At 26.7% G+C, this 23,592-nt stretch overlaps 1 protein-coding gene across 4 annotated transcripts in view; it reads left to right on the top strand.

Moving 5' to 3' along the window:
* The first annotated feature begins 5,709 nt into the window (after nucleotides 1–5,709).
* Rgl (Ral guanine nucleotide dissociation stimulator-like) overlaps nucleotides 5,710–23,592 on the top strand; it is a 35,770-nt gene continuing 17,887 nt past the window's right edge. Inside the window, exons 1-2 of one of the 4 annotated variants that reach the window (XM_067280982.1) lie at nucleotides 5,710–5,815; nucleotides 5,999–6,089. In XM_067280982.1, the coding sequence (XP_067137083.1) occupies nucleotides 6,018–6,089 (72 nt within the window). In that variant the 5' untranslated portion in view covers nucleotides 5,710–5,815; nucleotides 5,999–6,017. Of the gene's footprint in view, nucleotides 5,816–5,847; nucleotides 6,090–7,993; nucleotides 8,156–23,592 lie in introns of those variants that run through there. The other 3 variants (XM_067280984.1, XM_067280981.1, XM_067280983.1) reach the window with 3 other exon arrangements.

Genomic DNA, 23,592 nt, shown 5'->3' with positions numbered 1-23,592 from the left:
CTCCTATATTTTATTTTTTACAGCATATTTGTATATTTGAAAAAATATCATATTCATTAAATAAACGTAACAACACCCAATGCAAAACCATGACCCGATAAAATAGGCTACTTTCGGAATTAGGTCCCCATTTTCCTCAACAAATATTATACGAATAAATTTGGTAAAACTTCCAGGTTGGAGGCATTGATCCTAGCAAGTTAAAAAGTATTTTTATATAAATATTAAGATTATTATTATTAAACTAATTCGATAAAATTAAAGTTAAAAATATAAGTATAATCTTCTAAAAATTAAAATAATTAGGAGAAATTAGCATTGTTAAAATTAATTAATAAAATTTAATATATATATATATTAAAAAAACCAATATAATTTTAATTTTTAAATTATTATTATAGAATAAATATTTACGTATATTACATCCAGAAACAGTTTTCAGTTCGACAATATAACAGATTTATAAAAATATTCACATTTTTCTGTTACTTATGCAACATAAAAATATGCAAATATAAATACTTTTAGCTTGAAAGTTTCCTTTTCTAACATAAATTAGAAAGAGATCAGAACGAAATATTGGATTAATGTTACCCTAGGTATACAAAATGGCGGCTAGTCTCCGATTCCAGCAATCAGAAGACAGGGAACAGTGGGGACGCACGTTCTAACCTAACCTAACCTAACCTATTCTAAAAATTTTGTTGGTAATAATTATGGTAATTTATTAGAATATGTTAGGTTAGGTTAGAACGTGCGTCCCCACTGTTCCCTGTCTTCTGATTGCTGGAATCGGGGACGAGCCGCCATTTTGTATACCTAGGGTAACATTAACCAAAAAATCGGTATATTAATTAATTAAATTATTAGATTAATAATAAAGTTTAATAAAGTTATAATAAAAATGATATTTTATATAATATTTACTGTATATATTATAAATATAAGGTAACCAGATGTCCCGGATTTTCGGGGACTGTCGCAAGTTTTGCCTGTTTTAATACTTGATTATAGAATAAATCTTTGACTAGAGCAATTTTATTAACACGTCAATATAATATAGATCAATAATGAATAAACTTTTAAAAATAACCGAAGTTTAATCAATTTTAGACCCCATTTTCAATTATTCTGAATTTTATCTCTGGTTGGATTTAAATGCCTATCTAAATATTCAAACTTACTTTATACAGAATACTTCATTGATATCGTTTAAAGTTTAATATATAATTTGTATAATAAAACATATTAATTAAAAAATCTAATTATTTACAAATTTGAAATTTAAGTATATCCAAAGATTGTAATACAAAAGACATTTTACTTTCTGATTAGATTTAACTTGAAATTAGCAATAGAGAATTAACAAAGAGTGTATTGTAATATAATGTAATGTATCAATATTTGATACATTAAATATTTGTAGCTAAATGTATTTTGTGTAGTAATAATATCTATCTATATTTCCTTCTCTTGAGCATTATCATTTAAAATTATTTCAAATTTGTCCCAAAGAAAATCTCATTAATAGTAATTGTAGTAATTTTTATAAATAAATATTTAAAGACATGCAATTTATTTCAATCTTTATTATAATATTTCTCGTAATGTCAGTACGATAATAAAGCTTTGATAATGATTAATATTTTGGAAAATCACAGAATTTATTTATTTATTTATTTATTTATTTTTTTTGTCTAAAGAAAGAGAAAGATAAATTTAAAATATATTACATAATTATGTATAATTTGTTTAAAAGCTTTCCTGAAAGTTTTTGCTTACAGCTGAATATATATATATTTTTTTTTTATTCCTTTATTCCACGTAAATGTACTTATTATAATAATAGCCCGAGCAACAGAAAAAGATTTTATATGATAACATAACTTGTAATTTATCTGAGAAAATTCATAAAAATAACATATGTAAACTTTTAAATTCTTTTATCCTCTCATTCATTTGGTTCTTTATACTTTTTTTAAACGTCAGAATAAAATTCTATTCGTTATTTTCATTCCATTAATAATAAAAACTCATTCCTCAAATCACATTTAACAGCAAATTAAATTACGAATTTAAATTAAAATTTCTATTAAAAGTGCATGGACTTTTCATATTCTTATGCAATGTACTTAGAGCGATTTTTGTATATGTAATTATTTAAAACGTTAATGACAGAAGCAAGCACTTTTATATAATTTACAGTAAAATTGAATTCAGAGAAAATTTTATGATATCGAAAAATCGAGACGTGAGTGAGTAATAAAGATTACAATATTGTAGTTTTTAAATTTTAAATATATAAAATAAATCATTCATCAATGAAATTTTTAAAAATAAAATCACTTTTACAAAATTTAAACCTTTATTTTTATATATTTATCTTGAGCAATGAAATGAGAGAAGCAAATTCTAATATAAAGTTTCAAAATAAACATATATAACTTACTGTATATTGATTACTACTAAAATAATATAATTTAAGTATATACGATGAATATGAATATAATGGCTTTAGTATATGTGTGATATTTCAATCTTTTTATGGACTCTTTCCGCCCCGTAGGCACTAAGAGGACCTTTTTTCATACCATGGGCCTGGCCAAACCCATTACGATGGGCCTCATTCCTATCATCCGGCCACCCATTGGTTGCAGGATGATGAGGAATGAGGCCCAGTATATCCGGAACGGACTACCCTCCGAAAAATTTCCTGGAGTTTTTTGATCCTCACAGATCGATTTTGAATTCTCAACTCCACAGAACAGTAGTCAACGCCCAGGGCCGCCACAAGACGGGCGTGTAGAGTGTTGAAGGGTGTTTTGAAATGGCAAGAAAACGAAATAAAATATTACTTTGTAAAAGTAAACATGCGAGCATCAACAAAGTATTAACGCATATATATTTATATGAATTTATAATATTGAACGGTCAAGCATGTGCAAAATTGCCCCGGTAGTGGGTTCCTCGTCCGATAAAGAACTAACTTGTACGAACGAGTGCCGGTACATAACAATATTGCCAGATGTTCATACCATTCAAATTCAATTCAAAGAATTTTTGAAAATAGGACCCGCACGCGGGCGCAAAATACCCTGGCTAAGCTTGATAGTCGAATCGGTTAGTGTGTCAACAGCGAAGGCCTGCCACTTTGAGAAACCCAAGATTGAATCCGGACGAGCATTCCTTCATGTTTTTTTACTTAAAATTTTTAAATCTCTTCAGTCTTTAAAATTATTGTATATTATATTGAACCTTGACCTTTTATCTATAATGTTATATAGTGTTTATAAATGCAGTAATATAATCAAGGAAATGACAAGAAAAAGATTTGCATTATAAAATACAGAATCTCTCCCATAAAAATGAATTTTATAGCATGATATTATGTAGCATCTCTGACAATGTAAGTCATAGAATGTACTGTACTTTCTGAAGAAATTTCTCCCTCAATTAATGTTGAATCACTTGATTCAATATTAACTATGCAAATTCTATACTTATCATATCATTCTTATTTCGTCTTATAATAAACATTCTGTTTCAACATTCCTATTACACAGTTTTGTTGAGTGACAATTTTAGTCCAATGATGGGGACATTGACATAAAGTTGATTATTAATAGAATTCTGTGGAAAAGGACGATATTCATTTGATTTAGAAACAAATATTAAGTTGATTAACATTGTAATGACAGTTGTTTATTTGAAACGTAATACTTGACAATGACTAATATTTAATGCAATAACACAGTTGGTGAAAGTTTGAATTTTACTAAATGCTTAAATACTAATATTTTATAGAAAATGAACAAAGGTGTTAAATTCTTATTGTGATTTTAACTTGTTAACGTTATTTTGAGCGAATTTAAAGTTATTTTGTATTTATCATCTGGGCATTTTCTACAAAAATCCATTATTGACAATGAAGCAATTAGTTACATCAGAGTTATCAGATTTTGAAACAACTGAATAAATATCCGAAAGATCAAAATTTAATATAATTTTAATATTATAAGTTAAAATTATGAAAATTTAACACAAATATTTATTTTATACTATATTATATTTATGAAAACAATTTGTATGAATCATACAGTGTGTGAACAATTAACAGTGGTGTCAGCTCACAATGCAAGAGTTATTATTGTCTAAGGACATTTAAAGCTGATATACACGCTATTATAAAGCTATATATTTTACGTTATATATGCTACATATATATGCTGTATAGATAAGTTATATGTAGAACCTATTGTATATAGCTAATTTAGTATATATTTTGATTTATTATTGCATAAATAATTGTAATTCTAAATGAATTGACTTTTTCAAATTTCTAAATTTAACCTATTTTATTATAAAATGTATAAATGAATATATTCAACATTCAGTTCATTTGAATGTATAAAATTTCAAAATATTTACCATTATCTGTAATTGATATTTATTAAATTTTCATCTGTTTTTATAATCAGTTAAAGTAATGAATGAATAATAATAATAAGTACAATAATTAAGTAAGTATTGATGTGTAACATAATGAACAATAAGTTAAAAATGAAGAGACAACGCTCTTGTGGGATCGTCATTTTTCATTCGAACTCACGTATGGACAATGCCCTTCTTTTGTATACGTGTTTGAATCTTTGTTCTTTCAATGATAAAGATAGTTCCTTTGTAATATATATATATATATATTTATACAATTGTGTTATTAATAAATTGAATTTCGTAAACCGTGGAAAAGACAATAAAATTTAAACATTCACCAAGGTTAAAGCGCATTGTAATTTCATCACTGGAAAAAATTTCAAAAATATCTTCCAAGTATAAAACATTTCAGTTACTCTCACTTTTATAGATTAACATGTGATAAATGAATCTAAATTCCAATTTTTTAAATTTATACTTATATAATATTTATTGTATTTAACTTTAAATGTGAAAAAAATACAAAACTTTTAATATAAAATGCTTATTTTTATGATCTTAGTCAGGGAAATTCAAATTAGCAATAATAATCACTTATATAAATAAGCGGATTATGCTATGTGTCATTATAACACGTAATATCCGCTAATTATACTAAATAATCTATTTAAAAAAATAAAAAAAGACCTTTACTGTTAAAAAAAGAAAGGCGACCTTGATATTCATTTCTTCCATTTAGTTTTAATATTTTAATAATACGTGTTGCAGCAATAGTTTATTTTACTAAACATTGTCTCAAACGTCACAGAATTGAGTAATTAATTATAATAAATTGAATGCTTTATTCGTTTACTTTTGTTAGAAGTCTTCTTACTGAATAAATTCTATTGTATTGAAAATATTTGCTATGCCCCATTAATACTTAATACAGATCACGGAAGTAAAGGGAAAAAATGTATTTTTTGACGATTAAAATTCAACAAACATGAAACAAAAAACTTTAATTGTCATCATACCGGATATTTTTATCAATAAAAGTTTTTTAATTGAAATGAGACAAAATAAAAATTATCAAGATAGATGTCTCTTATTTCTTTTCCTGTGGTTCCCACAGGTAAAAAAATACATTCTAAGTCTATTCATATGTCATCTCTAAGCCGCACCAGTAGTTATATTTATGATTAGATTAACCAACATATTATACTTAAACATCACATGATTTCTTTTGAGAGACATTTACTGCCACGCATAATAAATTCTACTTGGGAATATTGCGTCATAAACGATAATTAAAATTGATGAAATTATAAAGATAAGGTCACCTTACTTGATAAAAACATGCGGTTACAGAATATCCTTTTCTCTGCAATTTCATTCTCTGGTAGAGTACATCACACTTCCTTTTTTTTCTCTCTCTTTTTTTATTTTTTTATTTTTCTCATTTCCGTAATGACGGGAGACAAACGGATATGTATTAAATCTGTATTTCTGACTTATTTTATCAGACGTGTGTTGTTCAAGTGCGGTTTTTCAATGTGTTTTATATTTCTGCTACATCATTTAGGTAACTTATATGAACTGTTATGTACGGGAAGAAAAAAATCATCCTTGGACGTTCCCATTCCGAAAGAATAGTACGAAAAAAATCGAAAAAGGTAGGTAAACATAATTCATTTCATTTTTTAATAATTAAATCTTATTTATATTTACTTTACTTGTAAAAATAAATTTATGCTAGAATTAATCTTGCCTTTTAACATAATAAATACAAGGAAAGATTATATAAAGTATAGTTTTTATTTCCTTTAAGCCTTATATTTAATACAGTACTGTACGATACAATATAGCATATATTGGTTTTCAATGTCAACAGGAAATTAAATGATACGATAAATACTTAAGAATTTAAAAATTAAAAATAACCTAATCATTAAATTAACTAATGACTTCAGTACCTTTTTAGATTGTCTTTATATATATATATAAATTGTTCACTTCATTGAATAATCGGGACAGGATAATACAGTAAGCTGTTCCAGTCTCCTTAATTCTCTCAGCCGTAGCATAAAATACAAAATATAAATATGTTTTAATACGTTTGAATCCTTTTAGGATTTTTATTATAATATTTTTCAATTGCACTAAACGTCTTTAAATTGATTTGATCTTTTCGTATTAATTTTAATAAAATCTGTAGACTAGGTACACTATAAAAGAATTTATTCTGTATAAGTCGGTGACAAAATAGCTATATAATATATATTATATTATATAGCTATACTATATATATATATTATATTATTATATTATATAGCACATATTATATTCATATATATATAATATGTGAATTAAATCTATATACTTATATTCATATAGATAATTAAATAAATTGTTCTTCATAAATTTTTAGGTTATATAAGCGTTACATTGTTTTAATGTTAAAGTTTGCCTTAGTTTATAAATTCAATATTAGTCGTATGTATATTTTCCATTATGTTTACCCTAAGTATATGTTGTACAGTACATACAAATAATATTATGTGAATCACATCTTATATAAAAAAATTTACCTGTTACTTACAAAACATATATACATGTACAGTACAGTACACTGTATACTTATAAACATGCATACATAAATACAAGAAGTTTTAGTTACTAAGTGCTACAAATAATATAGAGTGTGAATGACTCATACTCTATATTATTTGTATATATTAGCGAGGTTGCGGCCGAAGTTTTCATCTCTAAAACGTGAACGTCGAACGTCGAGCGCCGCTGTCTTGTAAGTAGCGCTCGACGTTCGACGTTCGCAACCTCGCTATATTCTATATGTGTATATTTGTGTGTATTTATACACATAAAAAGGCTTTTTGTATAAATATCTGTAATAAAACAAAATTTAAAATCTTGTAAACAAATACTATTGCGTGTATGAGTCATTTCTTATATAAAAAACTGTTTATATAATTCTTGCTTTGTTTTCTTTATTTTTGTTTAAATAAATTTTAAAATATATTCCATCACTCTTTTATTTTAAACTTTATAATATCTGTATTTCTTTAAATAAATAATTTTGATACAAAAAAATTCCAAAATTTTATAAATTATAATTGATTTTTTAAATATTTTACCTCGATCTGCTCCAAATATTAGCAACCGCGTCCCTGAACTGTGTTACGTCTAACTTGTGCAATCTAAAAATGTATTTTTTTTAAAAAAATCAATAGATTTTAAATATATATATATATATAATTAAATATAACGTTATTTAATTACTATTTCCTTCGTTAATATATTTTTCCTTTTTTTTTTGTTTTTTAAATTAATAATCTCGACAAACTTTCAAATTAATAATTGGCCACCAGGTGAGACAATTTCACGTATCTTTCGTATCCAAAGGATATTATCGTAATTAAATCCATTACCATTACGCGTGAAATTATCGAAGACTTTTCCGGAATTTTTTACTTTACAATAATAAAAAATAAATAAATAAACGAAAAATAGTTCCCGTTTAAATGCACCTGTATCCGTCTACGACCATGTGATCGCGTGACGTAAGGCCGAGTGACGTCATCGAGTCTTCAAGGTGGACGCTTGAATCCAACAGGTGATGACTCTTGATCGTTACAAAGACCGTTTTAAATTGTTTATTTAACAATAAAATCTACGGAGAGTAGAAGTTTACCGAGGGATGAACCCCGTTATCGATGGAGAGGTAATAAATACAGTATATTTTTCTTATAATTCTTTATGTAAGCTTATGATTAGGCCTAAGTCACTTGTCTTAAAAGAAGGTCGATGATCAGAAAGGAAAATTAATGTATTTTATATATAAAAATTTTCAAACGTTCCTTCAGTAAACACAAGTTTTAATTACCCAAAACGTATTACAGTATTAAATTGTCTCATCATCCTGTTAATTGTCAACAGTTTTATTAACAAATTAAATCAGAATTTCCTCCTTTATAGATAATTGTAATTTAATATAAATCATTCCCTTCTGTAACATATAACATTTATCTAGAATCTGTAACCAAAAAAATTAAAAGTGAAGTGCTGCCTGGTGTTTTATCAAAAGATGATAATGTCAATATTGATTCTTACCTTTGGGCTATATAATACAGAAAAAAAACAAAAAAAAGGTTCATTCAATTTTAAATTTTGTAATATAAACGATGGAAATATTGCAATAAATCACGAGTTTTAAGTATGTAATAAATACAAATGATTTTCTGAATTTTACTTTGTGTAATCAGCTGATTTAAAAGTCTTGTTAGATCGAGTAACTTTGGTTTTTTGTCCAATGCTTCGACATTCTTCTCTAACTCCAGTTAAATAACAAGCAAACCTCAAGAAAATACCTTTAAAATGTAGCTTTTTATTACTTTTCGAATGTTTTTGGCCATTCAAATGACCACCTTTGGGAATAAAATCGAATGATGGATGCTTGTGCGCTACGATGTCGTTCGAATGGCTGAAAACATTTGAGAAGTTAATAAAAAGCTTCATTTTAAATGTTTTTTTCTTGAGTTTTGGATGTTTTGACATGTAAAAATACTGAACAATCTGATAAATTCTGTATGTGTATATTTAAAAATCAGTTTTTATTAGTTTAAGTAGTTTCTTTATTAAATTTTGTAATATAAAAAGTTATATTATGTGTTGTGAAAAATCATGTGAAAACATTTAACTTAAACTGTTTGATTTTATTATATTTTAAGTAATTTGGGTATTTTAAACTTTGATACAGATAACGTAATGTATTATAACATTGTACTTAACTTATTTTTTTACTGACAATATCCAAAGAAAATAATTTCGCTTAAAAAATATTTTTTTAAGATTCTGTTTATTTACATATTGTCTAATTGTAATTACTAAACTGTAGCGTAATCTGGTTGATATAATTTTTTAAAATTAAAAATTATTAGTTATTTAATGTGTTTTGTGAACCATGGCATTTTGTATGTTAATCAATATCTGTTTGTAGAATGTAGGTATTGCATCTGCATTGAAGGTAAATTGAACTGGAGTTTGTTTAATCATCCTGCGGATTATATATAATAAGCGAATAGCAAAAAATATTCATTTTTAATTTAATTACTATAAAAGTAAAATACATTTTAAATTTTGATGGTTTATAACTTAATTATTTTTCCTTATTTTGATTTCATTGATCGAATTAAAATCAATTAATTTTGTAGCATTTTTCTTGTTTAATTTTATTGGTTTATATATTATTTTGATGTTATTAAAACTTACTTTATGGAAATTAAAATCTATAATTATTAAAGTAGAAAGACCAAAAAATATACAATTCAAGAAGTATAATTTTGTAATATTCTAAGATTGACAAAGTACAGTAGATAAAAAAAAATGCAGTTTTGATTTATTTTAATATTTCTTTATCAATCTAAAATATTATTTAAATTAATAAAGTTAATTACATGAATAATATATGTGATAAACTTTGTTTCTGGAATTTTAAATTAATTTTTGAAGAATATTCTAAGAACTCTTTAACAAAGGTTTTTAATCTGTTATCAGTTTAATTAGCTTATGTACATTTTAAATTGTCAAAGTTACAAAGTAAAATCTGATAACTCAAAAGGCTTAATATGTAATTTGATTATACATATCTAAAAACTTTTAAAAATAATAAATCAGATATTTGTTATATAAGATTTTAACTTAATAATTTAAAATAATGTAGAAAATAATTAATTATTTTATTTAATAGGAAATTTTCTTAATAGAATTTTTGAAACAAAATTTCAGTTAGAAATTTAAAAAAAATTGTTTTTCATTGCTTGTCATATCTGAATTGGCTTTTGTTCCTGTAATAAAAACAGAGTGTGAATAAAGTTACTTTTTGAATTAAATAAAATTTATCAAATCTGGATCAGAATTTTCCTTTTTATTCAGTTAAGTTGATAATTTTTTTTAAACAAAGAAATGCATTTGTTATTCATTAAATGGAGTATTCACTTCTACATGAGTAACAATGCGACTTTTGTTTTATCTTAATTCCTCAACTCTATGAAATAGTAGAGAAAAAAAATTTCTAAAGTTAATCCTTCATATGTAGGTAATCAAGTGTTTATCTCAACAAACCTAGCAGTTATGAATCATTAAAAAGTCACTCACCTAATAAACTGAACTAAAAGAAAATGAATTTCAAATCAGCTGATGTATGAAAAACTTTGGAATATAAAACATATTCAGAAATATTTTTGCATACAATTAATGTATTTTTATTTGATTTCTTAGTACATCATTATAAATCTATTCTTATAATAAAATTATAAGAATGATATATGAAAAATCAATTTTTTTGTATCTGTTTAATTTTTTAAACAGATATATATTTTTTAATAAATAAAATAAAATAGAATTATTGTTAAAAAATTGTTAAATTATGCATTGATTATAAATTTTAATAATTTTTTTTTTTTAAATCAATTTTCTATTCTGTTTCCATAAAATACTGTAGTTTAAATTTTAAGAATTAAATTTTAATGTATAAGATAATTTTTAGTTTTTATTATATGAAATGATATGTTTGATGAAATATTATCTGCATATTTTCTAAATTGTGAAAACATATTTTAATTTTTAAAAAATGAAAACTTAAAGTTGTTATAGCAAATTCTTATTTAAAATATATATATATATATTATTAATGCAATATACCTGTAATTTAAAAACTTATTATTATAAAGTTTTGAATTAGAAAATCATTATTATTATTTTACTATTATTCAAAATTTTATAATTTGTTATGATTATTGTAGTTATGCATGATCATTGATGCTTCAAATAATAAATGCATTACAAAATATTAAATTTAAATAACTTAAATTTAAGGACTTTAGGATTTAACATGAAAATTTTTTGAAGTGACCAATATTGAATAAATTTGTTATATTTATAATGAAAATTCCATTGTAGTCATCATTGAAATAAACAATGAAAAGGTTTAAATTTCTATTAAAAAAATTATTTAAATTCAATATTTTCAATAAAATTTACATGTAATTTAAAATATTATATAGTATGATTTATTTTTTAACAGTACTCTACAAACTTCAAATTTTTCTGTTAGCTGTATATCTCTTGATTGAAGTTTTAAAAAATAATTTTTTAATCAGTCAAAATTCATATAATATATATAACTGTAAATCATGTTCATGTAACATATATATATAATAAGTTTACAGAATGTTTTCTCTACCTAAAACATGGATATGTTATAAGTAGAGAAAAAAATTTGTTTACAATAGTTTTTTTCTTCTAATCATAGAATAAAAAATAACTCTCTTTATACAATTGGAAAAAGATTTATGAGTTTATTTTTTACTAATATTTGTTTGTGTTTATATCAATTACTGTATTTAAACTTTCAATTCAGCTACTTAAATGTTTTTACATATTATGCTCACATGGTACTCTGATGTAGGATGTATTAACTACTGTATATTAAAAATAACTAAAATGATCCAATTACAAAAGCAAAATATTTGTAAATATTGTAGCTAAAGATTAAAAAGAAGCTCAAAATCTCATTCTTTGAAATTTTGAATGTTAAAAATTTTTTTATTAAAGTAAATTTTTTTTCTCTCTGATTGAAATTTGGAATAAAATTGAATTTTCTGGAAATATGGATGTACAGTGCAGTATTAGATATGTTTTAAAAAGATATAATGTATACATTAAGTATCAGATGTTACTTTATGATTCTATGACATGTAAAATTATATTTAATATTAAAATAATATATAATGTTACTTTTTCAATTATTATGAATCAGAATTTTCACAAAATTGCAATGGCATACAGCACAATAATATGTGATAACATACAGTAGATAAACTCAATTTATTCATGTTAAGAATCCCAGTAACTGTTGTATAAAACTCAGTTTTCAACATATATAAAAAATTTTATGAGGAACAATAGTAGATCTTTTGAGTTCTGTATAACAGTTGCTTGTGATTCTTATACATAAACAAACTCAGTTTTGGTGTTAACATAGAATATTTTAATGTCTTTTCTATTTCAGCATTTTTACACACAAAATACAACAAAGAATTTGAAATTTCAATATTTTATGTGTTATTTTTGCAGATATTTTGTATAATATTCATTTAGAATGAATAACATCTTATACAGTAAAACTGTCCAAAACAGATCCTGAATAAAATGGAAACATGCCTAAATGAAAAAAACTTCTTTGGAATGGAGTAATTTCCTATGTAAAATAAAACTGTTTAAAACAGATACCTGCCAAACCAGAAAAAATATTTGGTACTGTATTATTCTGGTTTACACAGGTTATATTCCTATTAAACAGTGACAAGAGTACTGAGTAAAATATGAGGAGTGTTCAAAAAGTGTCATTCATTGGTTGGGAAAAAGTACAATTATCCACCTGGAGATTAGAAACCCTAATTCCCTTTAGAATAGTTTTCTTGGCCTTGCACATGCTTTTCTCAGTGGTTCCTCCATTGTTGGAAGAACTTCAGATCATTTTGGAAATGTTGTTTAACTGTGCCATGACATTCTACGTAATACCTTCTCAAGACTCAAATCAGGTTTCTTTCAGCAGCATCTTCAGCTTTGGAAGCAGCCAAAAATCACAAAGAACCAGATTGGGAGAGTAGGGAATCTGATAAAGCAGAAGAATGTTGTTTTTGGCCAAGAAAATCTGAATCAGATATGGAGAATGATTTGGTGCATTGTCATGGAGCTACCAAGTTCCTGTGTTCAAAATCTGGTTGTTTGCATTGCATAGTGCCAAGAAGGTGATGGAGGATGATCAGGTAGTACTCTTTAATAATGGTTTGGTCTTTTGGTATGTACTTGAGATGCACCACAGCATGGAAGTCAAAGAAAATGGTCAACAAGACTTTAATGTTTCTACACACCCTCTATGCATTTTTGGCCTTCAGAATTGTGAATCTTTCCACCATGACAACTATGTTTTGGTTTCCGTGTCATATCCGTAAATCTATGCCTCTTCCCCAGTGATCACTGCATCCAGGAAGTCGCCATTTGCACAGTTTAGCATGTTCTGTGAGACTTCTAGTCAGAGTTGCTTCTTCTCTGTTAACTTTTTCAGTATGAGTTTGGAGGACACATACTACATGAGAAAATTCTTTCAATATAGTGTCTACCAAACTGATTATCCCTACCTTGTCTGCAAGTGCTTGAATGGTGATGGTCTTGCATGACCAACGATGATCTCATTTTGGCTTGTTGCAAGCATGCCAGAGTGTGGTTCATTCTCCACTGGTGTGCAGCCATTTTTGAAGCGATTGTATCACATCCTAATTCATGAGGGCTCATGGTATTGTTGCAGAAAGCCTGCTGAATCTTTCGAATGGTTTTACACCAAACTTCTGGTAAAATTTGATACAATAATGCTGCTCATGTCATCTAACCATTTCAAAGCAAATGAAAAATAATAGGCATTCTACTATATGCACTCAATCATATGCTGACTGCCAGTGACTGATGCTCTCTCTGCTGGTGGGAAAAATTAATACATATATGAAGGTTCCCTATACCTCTCAGCCAGTGGACATGCCCTGAGTTTATTTGCTTCCTTGGGAAAGATTAATGATCATTACTTTTTGAACACTTCTTGTATTATATTGATTATATCTACACAAATGTGGGAATTAACAAATTTTTATTGTGCTTGGAATATAAATTATAATTTAATATATTATAATTTAAAAATTTTTTATTTTCTATGCAGAAATATGATATAAAATAGTCTGTAAAATAAATTTAATATATTTATTTTTTTATATGAAAATAATTTTTATGTTCTTAGTATTTTTTTTCAATTTCTTGAAACTTGCACAATAGATACTTTGACAAAAATTTAGTGGTAGTTTTGACAATTTTGGAAATAATTACATTGACTTGTCTTGGTTTCTCTTTATGTAATTTTAGTGGTTTTTTTTTTTCTATGGATGGCATTTATAGTCTCTTTTAGGCAATTTTTAGTAACTAAGTTTAGTTACTAAAAATTGTAATTAAAATAAATATATAAATCCCTAATTAAATGCATATTATATAAAACATAATTATTGCAAAACCTACTACTATAAAAAAAATTATTATACAAAACTATGACATGTAACTAAGACTTGAAACATTAAATGTCAGTAGCTATTTTAAAATGTAAAGATTATATCATTTTATTATCAAGATTTAACTTTACTTTTGCCTATTTAGAATTTTTTTTTAGTTTTTTTAACATTAATATTCATTAGACAGCTATAACTGGTGTAAGTAGGTTAACGAATGGATTAAATTCAGTTAACCAGGTGAAATTCAATCAAACGGGTGTAATTCAGTATCAGTACAAGATTAAATCTTACTTTAATATTTCAACATCTCATTAAATACTTACACTTCAAAAACAGGTGCAAGAATTTAATGAGATGCTTTCACCTGTTTTTTTTTTTTTAAGTATAAGCCAATGTGATTTTATTTGCACGTAAGTACTGCTGCTAGAATAATTTTCCCTTATAATATAACTTAATTGTCTGATACATATATGGTTTTTTCCAAATTTTTGCCAATGAATTGTATCTAAAAACAAATTTAAGTTTAATTTCAATTGAAGTGTTATATACTGGGATTAGTGCATATTGGAAAGAAAAAATATAGTATAATATTTGTATTTAAATCAAGATTATATTGATTTATATAGCTTGAAGAGCATCAATATAATCTTTTAATAATTGAATTTTTTTAACAATTTTTTGGATATTTTTGTAAAATTACAAATGATGACATTTTTCCGAATAATTACCTAAATTACCTTTTCATGTATACATACTAGAATTTATTATTATTAAATAATATTTTAAAGTAACAATAATAGAAGAGGTAATTTTTTTCTGTAGTTATGCCTTGACTTTGGTTTGGCATAACACTTGCACTGGTATACACATTGTGTAGGAAAATCTCTACCAAAACCATACCAATAATGAAGTATTTTTACTTTTGCAAATAATAATAATTTTATGAAGAGTATGAACTTTATTTATATTTAAAATGCTATATTCAAACTCTATTATTGAAATAAAAAAAATGTTTCGTTTTGTTTCAGACAATAATAGATTCAAAAGATATGTTATATTTTTGTAAAAGATATATAAATGAATGTCAAAACTGATTTATTGAATAATAAATAAATCAGAATTATAATTAGAATGAATTTATAGATTATTATGACAGTAACAAATTATAAAATTTTGATTTAAACTTCAGACTAAGTAGTTTTATTGAGTAAAAATGATGAAAAAAAATGACTGAAATAACTTACTTAAGTGATCAAAAAAGTCTTTAAACATTCAAGTCTGTATTGACTCAAATGTAGTCTTTAAACAGTTGAGTCTATATTTATTTAATTGAAACATTCATAAACAGAATAGATTGTTCTTTAAGATCAAAGCTGCCAAAACTAGGCTTCCATTGAATTTGAATTTCTAAAAAGAAATACTGAAAATACAAAGAAAATCTAATTAATTAAAAATTCCTATTCCTATTATATATTATATATATATATATATATCCTCACTGGGGACAGCGATAGCTGGCTGAGTGCCGTAGAGGAGATGCTTATTGGCCATGGACGTAGGAGTCATCTCCAGCCAGCACTGTTAGTAACTGTGAAAGGTTATATCGAAATTTAAGTATGTCTGGAAGCAATGACTGACTTGGGGTCTGGGTGGCACAATTGGTAGCGCACTGCACGGCAAGTGGAGGCTGTGGGTTCAAGCCCTGCCCTGGGTCAGCTATTTTCTTCCAGAATGTTCTAAATTATTTATTAAATTATTAAAAATTATAATTATTAATTTAGATAAGAGATGGTGCCTAACACTTACCTCTATACAAAATTCATTTGTATTTATTATTTAATTATAGCCATATAGTAGCTTAATTATTTAGGCATTTGTTGGTTTATTAATTCCTATTCCTTCAATACTAAAATCAGATGTACTGTACATAAAACTTTTTAGAGAATAGTCTAATTCAAAATGTTATGATAGTAGCAGTATAATAGGATCATTATTGCAGATTTAAAGCATATGAGAACTATTGAAAAGGAAGAGATGTTACAGCACTTCTGAAATCCATTTTCAATACAAATGAATGAATAACAGAATGGTCAGGATTGTAAATGGCAACAGCATGGTCCCAGATTTGAATCCAGACCTGGACCCTAAGGAATTTTTTGTGGGAGGATGGACCTGTGTATGTTGGAACCTTCCACTCAACATTTGGTCATTCCCATTCTACAATGGGAGTGACCAAATGCTGAACCCATAATGCCTGCCAAAAATCACTCTCAGTGCCTATAGAGTGGAAGAAACTTAAAAAAATAAAAAGAGAATTGCAATGGGACAGATCCTAAATTGTTTTTGAAAGAAAAAGCACACCATTAGTAACTGAGAATTTATTTTTAAATTTAAAGGTGGTAATCAATATAAACATAGAAACAAGAATTTAATTTCATAGATATGGACCACAGGAAACTGAGGAAAAAATGTTCATTTTAATAGAAATCATATCTAGTTAAGTCTCTTTAAAAATTTGAATTTTTTAAAAATTTTTTAAAGCATTTAAATTTATAGTTTTGTATTTTTTGAGGCAAAACATAATATCAATAGATATAGAACATGTATTAGAAAATTATAAGATATGTTTAAACTGTTACAATTTATTTGGAATTTCTGACAAATTTTTGTAAGAAATTTGAATTATAAACAAAAAACCCACAATGCAATGTTTGAATTTTTGAAATTTTATTCTGTTTGACTTTTTCATCTTCATTCTATTTTTCAGTTTTTATTCGATTTTCCTCAGAATGGCAGAAACTGGATCATTCAAATCATCTTTATGCTATTTCAAAAGTTATAAGAAAAGACAATGTTTATAATACTTGAATATATATAAACCTTGTTAGAATACTTGTTAATACTAAAGAAATACTTGTTAATGTGGGTAGCCATCTGGAGATAGGACAAGGTCGTACCTCTTTGTTGGCAGCAGGTTGGTTAAACCTGCCCACTTGTCAGAGGATGGCTGGTTTATGTTCTATGATCCTGAGGGGTTGGGATTCTTTTTGTCAGGTTGAGTGGAGGAGGAGAGAGGGGTCGTTGTTAAGGCGTAGGCAATAAACGAGCAAATAACTCCATTTAACAAGGAAACAACGATTTATTAGATAACAAATAGATGATTACGATATCTATCGAGAATCTATCAACTTTGTTCTCTAACTTCCGAATACAAGAAGGGGGCCGAGAGAGAGCTTACATGAATTGTTATCATATCTCTTTGATGATTCCATGGAGGTTCAAATTCATTCTTGTTTAATTGTTTGCACAAATTTATAAAAATCGTGACTGAGATACAGATCGCTCTTAGTAAAATGATGCTCGGAGATATGGCTCTTCGGTAGGCTCCTTGATGTCACTGAGCTGGCATTTGCCGAGAGACTCCCCTGAAGGGGAGAGGCTGTGGGCTTTTACAGATCCGTCTTGGGAAAATATGTCATGTGATTAACTGTTGTTGGAGGTAAAGGTTGTTGTAGCAGGTGTGGAGGTTAAAGGTGTCACCGGGACCCAAAATAAAGTGATGAAATCAGACATTAATTGTAAACTTATCTTACAATACTAGCTTTAAGATGTTTGAGACAAGAGAATGTTGACATTTTTAGAGGAGGGTTGTATATTTTTCCAGCTGAAGTTGTTTTTTTCTCAAATTCTTTAAGCAATAGGAAGGAAAATAATTAGAAAAAATATTGATAAATTCCAGATCTCACATTCATATGTATGCTCTATTGTGAGAACAAAATTCATTTTTGTTAGTTGAGGCAGCACAGCAGACTTCAATTAAGACTGTTGTCAGTTTCAAGCACTTTTATTGTGAAGAAAGAATGGAATTGATTATGTAAAAGTGGAGTTGGTGGTTAAAAAGAAATTTCATGCAAGAAAAAGACAAGATATGAAACATGATGAGTTTGTTTGCCATTACCATTAGAAGCACAGTTCATTAATTTTTCTTTAGAAATGAGCTTATTACAATTAATCTGATTATTGATATAGTATAAACAATGTAAAATGCAAAAAAAAAAACAACCACCTTTACTTTATCCAGCAATAAAATTTTAACAAACAAATGTTTTTGAGTCACTTATTGACTTGTTAAGTTCAAATATATTATGGAATAAAACTTGTCTGTGGATGTTCTGTTGGATTAAAAAAAATAAGAATCAACTTGAAAATGTTTGTTCATTAAAATTTTATTGCTGGATAAAGTAAAGGTTGTTTTTGTTATTTTTTTAAACCTGATCTTTGTGAAATAATGATTCTGATTTACCAAAAATAAGCAAGTCAACATTACATTGTCTATTAAAGGCAGTTTATTGTATTTGATTGTCAGAATTAAAACTACAAGACTTAACAGAATTGGTCATATGGAAGCATTGTTATTTGAGAAGTCTGTCAATATAATCAAGGAAAGAAGAGTATTTATTATCTGGATGAAACATTTATTAATGCTGATCACAAAGTTTTTAAATATTGCAAAGACAGTACTGTGGAATCTTACTAAGGTGCCTTTCTTCATGAGTTGTCAAGTATATTAAAAAGTTCAATTGATAGTGCTAAATGCATAATCTGTACCCATGCAAGCAATAAAAACAAATTTGTGGATGGAGCTTTTCCACTTTTTAAATCAAATAACAATGGTGATTATCATCAGGAAATAAATAAATATTCATTTCCTGATGATTTCCTGATGATATTTCTGCTTCAAAGAATGGTCTAAGCCATTTATTACTCATCCTATGTTCTTCTATGGCTAGTGAAATTTTACATTTGGTCTAAGAATCCATCCAAAAATTTGTGAAGAAAAGAAAATTTGTGGCAGATAACTGAGAACCGAAACTAAACATAATGGGGCTAAAAACATCATCTTTCCATTTTATTTATATATAAATGAATTAATTATTAATTAAAAATAGAATGACACTTAAAATATTTTTTAAGGAAAATTCCAGAATTTAAATATAAGAATTTTTAATGCTCAAATTTTAGAAATAGAACAAGAATAAGGTGATTGAGAGATAGATTCGAAAATGTTAGTCAAAACATTAAACTGGCACTGGAAAAGGAAAGGTTGTGTATGATATAATTCTGGGAAAGACTATAATCTGTAATTCTTTCTACCTTCTATGGTAAATGGGAGATCTTTGGATTGTGTCTTGTTAGTCATATAGTATATTCCACATTTATGACAACTGACAAGTTTAATTTTTAAATCGAAGAACTTTGAACTTTATTTATCCTATATTCCCCATATACACAAAATCAAAGTTAACATATACCAATATCTCTATTCTGTACTTGAGGCCATATAAAGTATTTTTACTAATTTTAAAAATATAATACAAAGGTCACTGCAAAAATTTCCAGACATGGAAAATGTGTTAGGTATACAGAAATACCTGTTGCATATATAGTAAAGCAATCCTGTTATGAATATGACAGTTCATAACTTGATAAAACATAACAGACACTGTGAAATAAACATTTAAATCCTGCAAAAATGATTTTATTATAAAGCTAATGTTTTCATCTATACTGAATAGCATCTTCAAGCTTCTAATATAAGCCTGAAAGTTCCAAAACAGAATCAGAACAACAACAACATTCAAAATTATAAAAGATTCCAAAGTTTGAGATTTCTAAAACTGTAAAAACAAAATTGTGAACATTTTTGCTCCCTAAACAAAGACAAAAACATTGGCAATTTTATTTTTACATCAACTTCCACTCTGGAAACATATGCAAGATCAATGTGAATTAATAGTGAGGTTGAGGCCAAAGTTTTAAACGTGAAAACATGTACATTTGACATTCAGCACCGCTTTCCTGTAAGCCTAGAAGCTTGACAATGGTGTTTGGAAAGTCAGTGGAATCATGCTTGATATTCCAAATGCCATTGTCAAACTTCTAGGCTTACAGGAAAGTGGTGCTGAATGTCCTACATACACATTTTTACGTTTAAAACTTCGGCCTCAACCTCACTAATTTTTTAATGGGCTATTCCAACAAATAATTTAAATTATCAGGGAGATCCCCCAGATAATTTACAAGATTACAAACATTTTGCAGATTGGATTGGCAGCAGTGTGCAAGTTAACACACACCTTTGCGTAAGGAAGATCTTATTGCTGGCTGCTATATTCTTTCACTGAAGAGCAAAATAAGATTTGTGTGGAAGTATGTTGCAACATAATTGAAAAATTTGCAAATGGAATGTCAAAATGTTTGTGGGATATCATTACAGGCGAAGAAACATTTGTCTTATCAATACAAGCTAGAAACTAAATGGCAATCCCAAATTTTGATTTTTTCCAATGAGGAAATTCCTCTGAAAGTGAAGCACCCAAGAAGTGTTAGTCATCAAATTGTTGTCCATTTCTTTGGGAAAGCTGGATATATTTGCACCATTGTACTGGTGTAAAGAAAAATTGTTATTGCTGTATTGTTACACACCATTGTTTGCCTAACCAAGGTCTTTGAGAAAATTTGCAAGAGGCAGTCAAAGACTGGACTTTTCTTTACCACAGTTGTGCATGTATATTTGGTATAGCAATTTTAAAGTAGCTGTATAGAGAAAAGAAATAAATACAGTAGTGTCGTTTATCCAAATCAATTGGAGACTGGGGTTGTTCGGATAACCGATTATGTACGAAAAAATATATTAACCTATCCCATGTTGAAATTCTTCTCTGTTGTGTTTCGCTTCACGTTGAATTTTTGTCAATTTTAAGCCTAACGAAAATTTTTATAATAATAATTGTGGCTATTGTATCGTTAAAAATTATTTCTTCATTTTGTACAAACTAAATATAGTGGGGGGGAAAAAATTATACTTTAGAACTTAATCTAATATCAAAAACGTTCAATTCAGCATGGCACAATTCGACTGGAAAGCTTTCAGTTAACCAACGGCTTTCAGATAAATGACACTCTACTGTATACTGAACTCTCAAGAAATGGAAAATGGATAAAGTCCATACCATATGTATTGCTCTCTCTGCCACAGGAGTTATCCTATATTCATTACATAAAAGACAATAAACATAAAAGAAACCCTTCTAACCTTTTTTACCCGGTGTGGTTCTATTTTTAGAATCGCTTCGTTCTATTAGCAAACGTTTTCACAGCCCCTCCTGGGCTCTTCTTCAGGCTTCGTCGAATAGGCCGTTAACATTCGAAAGTATTCAATTTAAATTTCTTTCCGGAATATTATCACGTGCGGCAGTTGGATATTTGTACTGCGCATGCTCGATGCTCCTCTCCTTTAAACGCTGTTTTCTAGGACAATAAACATTTACTCAAATTTATATAGATCCTTATTAAAAACCATCATTCTGGCAACTTGCCATATTGTCAGAAAATTTTTCCAAACTGTTTCAAGTTTCATACCAATTTCACTGATTAATACATTGGGCTTTGGGATATTTATAAATATACTGTATATAATTTCACAGACTTGGCTCTCTGGCCCACCTGTGAGAGCATCCCAGGCACAAGCCAAGAATGATACCTGGTAAAAAATAATAATAAAAATAAATTCGTTTTTATATATTTATTATTTGCTTTTGTAGTATATCGACTAAAAAGTAAATGTCATGGCAGAGGGTGTTAGTAAGGGAAGCACTTGGTTTGGTAATTTTGGCACCTTTTCAGTTAGTCTGACTGGTCTTTTGTATGCTCATGCCATCAATGAATAAAGGCTACTTTGATTTGTTTCTGTGTGTTTTATTGTTTCTTACCCCAGATTTATCAGCTTTACAAAAAAATTATAAAAATTAATAATTTTTATAAATCAAATTATAAGTGTTTATTTTTTTCCTCTGTTTATCCTTTTTATTTTTATCATCTGTCACCTGTATTTTAATTACATGTAGATAATCATATGCGTAACTTTGAGCAATGTTTTGATAACTTTTTTCCAGTTAAAATGAAAAGTTTTTAACCTACATGTTTACTTTTTTTATGATGCATCATGTTCTCATAACTTGTAGCAACATTTATTTCTTAATGACAAATTTATTTGATAAATATAATTATTTATGATTCATGTTACTTGGAAAATTTTTATATACAGTGCATTAAAATATTCCTATATTCTTTAGATGTATTCTTTAATGTATAGAATCTATTTCTATTACTTATCTAATTAGAAACAATTATTTAAAAATTAACATGTTAAAATTTAGTTAAAATATTTAACAAGAAACAGTTTAAAGTTAATTCTAATACATTTTAACTTCTTTATATTCTCTGAAAGTTTTTTAAAAAGTGATTTGAAGTCAGGAAACAAATGGTAAATAAAAATTTTCATTACTTTCTGTGATATTCTATAAATTAGAAATATATAGAATGAGCAGAATAATAAATTTTTTTAAATGTTGAAGATTTATTAAGCATACGTTTGAGGATTTAATATTATTTAGTATTTGTTACTTTCAGTTTATCAGTTCAAAGCATTATGGATATATTAATATTTTAACTTTTATCTGGCAGTGGTTTATTTTTATGTATATGATTGCAATATATTGAAAAGTTTTTAAAAACGTATGCTATTCTATTTAATAAGTTTTTTGATAACATATATATTTTTAATTTGATATCTCATTTTTATATGAACTTATACAATTTTATATCATACTGTAATTAGATTAAATAACATTTTTATTATCATATTTCTCTATTTTTAATTATGAGTAATGAAATATTAATGTGTTTGAAAAGCATATATATTAGCTGTGTCTTGTTAACAGTAATAATTTTTTATATATGTCTACCAGTGATGGGCTCAAATATTAATTTATCATTAATAAATGAAAAGGAAACTGTAAGAGTGATGATAATTATAATTTTGATTAAATAAGTAAATAGTTTTTTCATTTAATTAGATAAAAAATAGACATGCTACTCAATTATGTAAATTTTTTATTGTAAAACACAATAAAATTTTACATAATTGAGTATCATGTCTATTTTTTATAATTGCAAATTTATAAAGCTTGTGTTCTAATTGTTTCCT

This window comes from Centruroides vittatus, unplaced genomic scaffold (assembly GCF_030686945.1).
Source record: "Centruroides vittatus isolate TY-2023 unplaced genomic scaffold, ASM3068694v2 contig_900, whole genome shotgun sequence".
Taxonomy (NCBI): Eukaryota; Metazoa; Arthropoda; class Arachnida; order Scorpiones; family Buthidae; genus Centruroides; species Centruroides vittatus.
The sequence above is the reverse complement of the archived record's forward strand: the minus strand, read 5'-3'. Positions and strand labels throughout refer to the sequence as shown.